At 41.8% G+C, this 9,039-nt stretch overlaps 1 protein-coding gene across 1 annotated transcript; it reads right to left on the minus strand.

The window, feature by feature from the left end:
* Positions 1–5,398: 5,398 nt before the first annotated feature.
* On the minus strand, positions 5,399–8,812 carry LOC123083227 (mitochondrial carrier protein CoAc2). Its single transcript, XM_044505317.1, has 7 exons — positions 8,560–8,812; positions 8,094–8,179; positions 7,112–7,319; positions 6,742–6,862; positions 6,433–6,617; positions 6,235–6,357; positions 5,399–5,823 (listed from the first exon to the last, which is right to left on the minus strand). The coding sequence occupies exons 1-7, from the start codon at positions 8,686–8,688 to the stop codon at positions 5,692–5,694; spliced, it is 984 nt and encodes a 327-aa protein (XP_044361252.1). The 5' UTR covers positions 8,689–8,812; the 3' UTR covers positions 5,399–5,691.
* Positions 8,813–9,039: the final 227 nt, after the last annotated feature.

The following is a 9,039-nucleotide window of genomic DNA, read 5'->3' on the forward strand; positions in this document are numbered from 1 at the left end:
ACTCATCTCTATAAATACACACACACATCTTATACATGTGAGCACTTTCGAAAGATTAAGCCGACACATCATCTTGAGATTGACGATGTCGCCACAGACGCATTCATAGTCAACGAGATCGTCTCCTCCCATTGAATGCACGGTCAAAAGTCCTAAAATCTCTATTTACTATTAAAAGAGCAAATATATTCTTCCCTACGACCACCCGAAAATATGTACACGGGGCAATCAACACCAAATATCAGCTCATAATCAGGCCCATCTAATTAGATCTAACCTCCACATAAAAATTAACCTTCAGCTATGTACGTTTAGCAATTTAGAAGAGCAGATGAAACTTTGCTGACGTATCGTCTGCCAAAGCGAAATCGTGGTACACTTCGCGTTGCCTCTTCCTGATTTCACGCGTCCAGATAAGATCAAGCCCGATTCATGTGTCAATTCCTCTCATCTTTCCCGATTTGTATTCTCACATCCGTTGCACCAGATCGCCATGCCGCTCTGCTTCGGCACCGACGGCGCCAGGCTCGACTTCATTGAGATCGGGCACTTCACCGCCACCCAGTTTGTGGAGCGGAAGGACAGAGATTCCTCTGAGACCTGCGGATGCTGGTATGCGTGCACGGCACCGGCGGCGTGCACGCCATGCTGACGCTGGCACCTGGCAGAGCTGCCCAAGCGCAGTGCACTGGTGGCCATGGTGGAGCTCCAGACGCCGTGCAAGTACGCCATCACGCACCTGTATAAGGACATGTACAAGTCCAAGGACGCCGACGCCGATGACACTTCTATACTTACATGTTGCCTCTGGAAAATAAATCAAGGCAGTAAGAGGCAGTGTATGTTATTTCGCATACAGAGATGATATGTTTCCTTTCGGAACCATGAGGCTTTTTGAGAGAAGCACCGGTTTGTGAGAAGTTTATACCATAACTTCTCCAAAATCGGACGGAAGTTTTACTACAACACGTTGGCATTGGCATGGCGTAACACCAATGCCAAGTTTCATGATCTTCAGGCGAGGTTTAGATTTACAGAAATTTTAAAACCGAGTTTCTCAATATTTACGGCCGAGCCACGATGGCCAGATGTTTGAAATTCATTTTCATTTCTTGCATGGGACCTAACATTCATCCAAGGACACATATATTATTTTTTAACCCATTTTGGTGCACTAGAGCAAGAAATGAAAATGCCTAGAAACTCAATTCTTGCTTGCAGCGCCACCTCCTTGCCGGCGACGCTCCTTCCTGCTCCCCGCCCCTCCCCCCGACCGAAAGCCACATTTTCACTGTTTCCTCCTTCATTTCCATGTTCAAACCTTCACTGCTTGCTTGCAGCGCCACCTCCTTGCCGGCGACGCTCCTTCCTGCTCCCCGCCCCCTCCCCCCGACCGAAAGCCACATTTTCACTGTTTCCTCCTTCATTTCCATGTTCAAACCTTCACTGCTTGCTTGCAGCGCCACCTCCTTGCCGGCGACGCTCCTTCCTGCTCCCCGCCCCCTCTCCCCGACCGAAAGCCACATTTTCACTGTTTCCTCCTTCATTTCCATGTTCAAACCTTCACTGCTTGCTTGCAGCGCCACCTTGCCGGCGATGCTCCTTCCTGCTATGCAGCCTCGTCGATATAGTCAGGTAATCCACACCCTTCCCCACCCCCATCCTCCTCCTCATTCTCCATCCCACATGCCCCGACCACCTGCGCGATACCTTCCACCCAAATCGCTGCCTCATCCTCCAAATAAGCGCCGCCCAGAGCCACTTTGCACACAGTATGGCCAAGAGCGCAATGAGCATCTGGCAGCGGAGAAGCAAATCACGGTCGCACGCTTGAATGAGGTCGCAGTGGCTGCCATGTGTGCCGACCGCCCGATCTTGGAGGAGCACCTCGCCGTTCAGGCCACCATGGACGCCTTACGTGTGGACGCCACCACACTGTTGGCTGCTTTAAGCGACAGTTCGTGGTGTTCTCTCGAGGCCACCGCCGGTGCCTTTTAGTGAATTGTCATTTGTAATGTTAATATACAATCTGATCTTCTGAAATATGATGTTCAGTTAACAATTTGGTTCAATAATTGCTATATTTCCTAGTAGTTCTTAAGCATGCTTCGTTTGGTTAACAGTTTGATCTTCTAGTGTACGTTTTATTCTGCAATGTGGTGCTCAGTTTTTGGTTCATTTGTTGTGCTGTCCAGTTAACTGTTTGGTTCAATTCTGCAATGTGATGTTCATTTGTTGTGGGTATAATTTTATATTGTTATATTTCCAAGTTATTTAGCATGCTTTGTTTGGTTAATTGGCTTTTCCATGCGGCTTGAACTAATTTGCTGGATCTGCAATTTGTTTATTTTTTCATTAACATATTTTACTGATCCCATGCCAACTCTCACTTAACCTGATCAATATCTGCCTTATATGTGTTGCAGGAAAACAATGGGAGGCACTCCTGAGGTTTACCATATATGTGTTGCAGGAAAACAATGGGAGGCACTGATGAGGTTTACCATCGAGGTTTCCACATGCATGGTCCTACGTCCAACATCACATTATTGTGCAATTGCAGGAACCATTCTAATATTTAGATTTTTAACAATTTGGTCTTGCACATGTAGGTCCTACTGTCAAAGGTTTAGACCCATTGTTCAACCCATTTTGCATATGAGGAAATAAGATGTCCATGAATATCAGTCAAGTCAACAAGATTATTAGGATAAAGAAACTAGCAACGAATAACAACAAGCTCTTTGTTTGCACAATGAAGAAGACATCCTTCAACTATAGGATGGTACTAACTCAACTTGTTTTTTTTTCCTTTGGCGCCATTTCAAAATTTAGAACAAATATTTATGCATATCTTTATTTTCTTTCATTTCAAAGCAGTACACTTATGATTACCTCTCAGACCACATGCATGGTCAAGAGGAAAAGAAGGTATTCATTCAACACCCATGGTAAAATATTGAACTCCTCCTCAAGCGGAGGAAGGTTGGGCAGGAAATTATTCACAACCATTAGCCTAAAGTTGGAAGGACATTCAACATCACTGAAGGCTCAATATCAATCTTCCGCTTCAGCAGTTTTCTACATGAGATTCATCTGTCTATTTACCGTGTATGATGTTACTTTTCAAAGTTTTTAGATGTTGTGATGAAATTTGGTGTTGTTGTGTAATGGCGTACCTAGCTATGCCTATATGGTGTAACTGAGTGTTGAAGCTATATGATATAATTGAATTATGAAATGCTGGTTGCCGTAATACGGATATGAAATATATGATGTGTTTGATATGAAATGATAATTTGATTACTAAATGAATTATTAATAATAGGTCAATTAGCCTGATTATTGGGATTTCTATTGCATAGGGTTTCTCAGACAACACTGTGGGCGATGAACTCAAACAAACCCACACGGTTTCTAGAAAGTACGTGTGTTGGATCAATGGACAATCACACACGACTTCCGCCTAACAAAAATGTTTGCATTAGACCACCTTCCACAAATGTTTCTGCATAAAAAATCATGTGTGATATACATACGAACGAAAACGTTTTTCTCAGATTCACTGTGTGAGATGTACATTCGAACAGAAACGATTGGGCCTGTATAATTGTTTACGATGGCTAGCCCGATCACACACGAACTCGTTTTGCCCCGCATATGTGATGGGAGGACCTATCGCCTTCGGTTTCTGGGTCGTGTGGGAAGTAGGGAGTAAAACGGAGTGGAAACGAACGAAACTGGGTGCTACCACATTTGTTTTCATATTTTTTTAATAGAAAGGAAACGAATACATAAACCCTGGAAATGAATACGAAATAGAAACCATCGAAAACAGACACGAAGCGAATACAGAGCAGACACAGAAACAGAAGTGGGTGTTGACAGGAAGTTAAAAGCCCCTTAGCATAGAGAATACACATAAAAACAAACAAATTTAATGAATTGGTAACATGGCTACAAAATAATGTGATTATGGTAGCAACTTAGTGTAGTATTGTAATAGTACTGGACAATTGTGTATAGGGTCTAGTTCAGCACATGTGTGATAGTGGAAGTTGGATTTCAAATGATCCATTATTCTCATTGTGTCATCATGTGTTGTTTGGTGGTTGGCTACAAAGCACTCATATGCCTGTATTAAAAACAAAAATTCCATATTCCCCAATACGGATATGAAATATATGATGTGTTTGATTTGAAATGTTAATTTGCTTAATAAATGAATTATGAATAATAGGTCAATTAGCCTGATTATTGGGGTTTTCTATTGCATATGGTTTCTCACAGAACAATGTTGGCGTTGGCGATTAAGTCAAACAAACCCACACGGTTTCTAGAAAGTACGTGTGTTGGATCAATGAATAATCACACATGACTTCCGGCCGACAAATCTTTCATTAGACCACATTCCATAAACGTTTCCACATAAAAAATCGTGTGTGATATACATACGAACGGAAACATTTTTCTCAGATTCACTGTGTGGATGTACGTATGAACAGAAACGATTGGGCATGTATAATTGTCTATGATGGCTAGCCCGATCGCGCATGAACTCGTTTTGCCCTGCATGTGTGATGGGAGGACCTATCGCCGTCGGTTTCTGGGCCGTGTGGGAAGTAGGGAGTAAAACGGAGTGGAAACAAATGGAACTGAGTGCTACCACATTTGTTTTCATAATTTTTTTTGCAGAAGCGGAAACGAATACAGAAACCCCGGAAATGAATATGAAAGTAGATACCATCAAAAACAGACACGGAACGAATACAGAACGGACACAAAGAGTACACACAAAAACAAACAAATTTAATGAATTGGTAACATGGCTACAAAATAATATGATTATGGTAGCAACTTAGTGTAATATTGTAATAGTACTGGACAATCGTGTATAGGGTCTAGTTGAGTACATGTGTGATAGTGGAAGTTGGATTTCAAATGATCCATTATGCTCATTGTGTCATCATGTGTTGTTTGGTGGTTGGCTACAAAGCACCCATATGCCTGTATTAAAAACAGAAATCCCATATTCTCCAAAACGAAAAGTTTCATTTCCACGTCTGTTCCACCGGAAAAAACTTTCGTTTTTGTTTCCGTTTCGGCAAAAAAAGTTCCATTTCCACTTCCATTTTGCAAATTTCCGTTTTCGTTTTCATATTTCCTCTTCGTTTTCATTTTTCCTCCAAAAAAACAGAAATTTTTCACTCCATTTTCATCCCTAGTGGGAAGGACCCCCCTATCGCACACATAGGTAAGACGACGGTCTAAAACTCCGTCGAGGAAAGGGGGTTGAAACCGTTTGTATAGCACGTCTCTGCACTAGTGCGTGTTGGTACAAACTATCCAATCATATATACCGAATCTATACAATGTGAATTTCCACAAGAATCAGTAATTTGCAAGGAATTATACTTGTTCTTTTTGACAGGAAGGAATTCTACCTTTCTTTGACAGGATCAGGGTGGAATTCTACCTCAACTTCTACTTCTCTTGATACAAGCCTAGGTTTGGCATCTGCAGCTGCGCTGCTTATGGGCTTATTGACGGTCGAACTATTATTTGTATTATTGTAGACAAGTGTAAGAATTGTGGGGTTACCGCTCCAAGAAAGAAGACAATGCTACATGCTTATGAATATTAACTATTAAGGCAGTGAAGGCGTTGAACCACCAGAAATGGTAACTTGTTCTAACTGGAGTGAACAGGGGCAGTATCACTTCCATCTTCTGATAACACAGGTGCTTGCTCTCTAGATGGAACATTAAGCCAATCCCTCATGGAATCGTACACAGTAAACCCTAGGGCTGCCGAGGGGACAACCTGTAAAAATGGAGAAATTAAGAAACTTTATGCTTTTACCATGAACAGAAACTGTACCTAAAAGAAGAAGCACATTACCTATGCAATCTGCGTAACTACCTCCATCAATAGTTGTTAAGCATGACACTGAATATTCCGACTTAGAACTTCTTAAAGTGTGATCACATAGAGGGAGCAACAATCGTATGAAATTAACATAACAGCATAAGTGCAAAATGAACAAAGGATTGTGGAGATTTGGAATGACAGTACACTCAAGAAGTTATAGGCTAGTATTTTTTTAATTCTTAGTAATAAGTATCATTGACGACAAATGGGAATTGCAGTGTTCTAGCCGCATATGTCTGAATTGGTCATCAGGAAAGAGCATGGCATTTTAACGACTACTAATTAGTGTTATAAGTGTCTCACCTTCAAATAGTTGATAGATAGTCCTGAAAACAGTTGCTTCCAACCTTGATGTTTCACTATCATAGCAAGGCTTCCAAATGTTTCTTTCCTGTTCACTTGGTTGGACAATGAGAGCGCCTGAACCTAAAATCGATGCATCAAAATCTTCTTTAGAACAACCAAGATGTTTAACACCCACAAACAATGAAGGTAATATACCTGCATTTGCCTCCTAACAACATCAAGGGGATACGTTATTGTCTGTCCTAACAAACCAGCAACTGACCCACAAGCAAGTTTTGGTATAATATCTTTTCTGTGCTCTTTAGGAACACGAGTCTTCATCTTCTCATAGAAATAGAATTTAAGACCGGAATAAGGGAAGATTCCATATAATGATGGACCTGGAGACCAATAAGTCAGTTAATATAGCAACAAAATTAAATCTTAGGAATAACAACAAAGAATTTTGTCCCAAGAATAGAATCTTGGCCTTGAGCAAAATTTGGAAATCAAAAAATAGCATACCCATGCCACGGTATAGGCCTTTCAAGCCATTTTGCCTGTATACTGTTTTCAAACAATCAAGGATCCCTTTGTAAACCTGTTCAGAGGGCACTCTTAAACTGAGGTTCACTGCATCTTTAACCTGCAGCTGATTATTAATCAGTTAGTGCTGAGTTAAACAGGTACAGTACCACAAACTGAACGAAACGAGTCAATACTCATATGACAGGTCGACTCAAACACAGCAACATCAGTATCACCAAAAATCGTTGCTGTTATATTATTTCAGAGAACAAGTTGATGTGATACATCAAAAGCTAACTTTTTAGAACCATACTGGACAAGTATTGTTTTCCTCTGCAGTTAAGGATACAAGAACTAAATAGCTAACCTGATAAGCCATCTTTGTGCGAACCAGATCAAGCGGATATGTGGACACGACTGCTGTTCCTCCAGCAATTGATCCAGCCACTAGATCAAGAACAGGCCCTTGTTGAACATTAGGAAAACCAAGAATGATCCATCGGCGATACTCTTCGTATGCCATGTAATGCAAAGCTGCATAAGGAACAATCCTAGCAACGCTGGCACCGTTGCCCCTTACGAAAAGAAATTCAAAAGTCAGCTTACGTTTGTGCTATATAAGTATGTATTGCTATACTACATTTGTTACGTATCTATATCTATATCTACATCTGTATCTATATCTATACCATTATATAGTGTGTCAATAAGTTTGAATATGGACCGTTGGATGAACCCAATCCGACGGTCAAGAGGCGACAAATCCGAGCGTTGCTGACCATTCGATTTCCTATCCATTACATCAGATTCTGCCATGTGTACTATCTAGACGTTTCTAATAATTAAAAACGTAGTACAACCTTGTAATTGTCACATATATTATCTTTACACACTTCTCATTTATTCATGATCTTAATTCATTAGAGTTTCTCACTGGAACAAAAGTGTATCCATTTATGAGATTACATGTCAACTTTTACTCAAGGCAGAAGATTTCTGATCAACAATTTCTCAAAGTACATATATATTTTCAGAGATTTTTTCAACCAAATATCTCAAAACTATCTTTACATATTCATATGAACAAAATAATCCTTAAGGTTCATACATATAATGTGTTATATAGACGTATTGGAGCACTATGAAGCAAAGGTTTTCCTTTTTCAACAAATTTAGCTAGCATTAGAAAGAAATTTGTATCTTGAACTTTATGCACATAATATGTAAGTGTCAGTGGTTTGTCAAAATTGTGTTTTCTTGGAGTATTTGTCCACACTGTGTTGTAACGACATCTGGCAACCCACGAGCAAAGCATGTTCAACTCACTAGTATACTAAGAAGTGACGAACCTGTAAAACCCTAAGGGACCTTCTGTGCGATAGATTGTCTGAAATGATCCAATCAATCCAGACCCACGGAATTCCGCCCTTCTAGTCTGAAAGCACGAACAAAAAATTTGAACTACATGTGGGTTAAACAATAACCATGCAATTTTGCAGGGAGGTGGTTCTGTACAAGCATAAATGTCAATAACTCGGTGAGTATTCGCCTCCCAGAAGAAAGAAAATATTAGTTCTCCCAGAGACCTCTTCCTTACAAAGTTTTTTCATTTCAATAATTGATATTGGCTGGCTTATCTCATCATTATACACTCAAAATTACTGTTAGGAGCTTAAGCATATAAATAGGGTTTGCGATCAAGCACTAGTTCAGCAATCAAGAGTTACTGACGACGCTTGCCATCCTCTGAGAACGTAGTAATCAGGAACGGCTCAGAGTGAATTGTGGTGGAGATAGAGGATTGGCAATACGTGCCTGAAGGAGGATCTTGACGCGCTCGAGCGGCGCGACGGCGCACTTGGCAACGCCACCAGCGACCCCGCCAGCGATGAGCTCCCGCACGGCGAGCGGCACCGCCCAGCCACCTCTCTCCGCTTCCTCCATCACACCCGCCGCCGCCTGGGTCGTCGTGCCCGCCCTCACTCCTCGGTGGAGCGATGGCGGGAGTAGAGCGGAGGCGCGGGCTGTCGAAGCGCAGGAGCAGAGAGAGACGAAAGTGAATTGTGTGTGTGTGCGCTCCGTACGTAGGGGGCGACCGGGCGAGGGACCCATTTGTAAGCTGCTTTCGTTAGTTGTTTGGTAGCAGATGGTGGGCGCCAAGCTGCCCATGAGCGATCGAACGTCAGGAAATTATTTAAGCATGCATGGGTGTGTGCTTACATGATTTTTGCATGCCGATTAGGGCATCTATGATCACGCACCCGTAGCCGTCCCAACTGTCCGGGCGGCCTGTCG

The sequence above is a fragment of the Triticum aestivum genome, chromosome 4A (genome assembly GCF_018294505.1).
Source record: "Triticum aestivum cultivar Chinese Spring chromosome 4A, IWGSC CS RefSeq v2.1, whole genome shotgun sequence".
NCBI lineage: Eukaryota > Viridiplantae > Streptophyta > Magnoliopsida > Poales > Poaceae > Triticum > Triticum aestivum.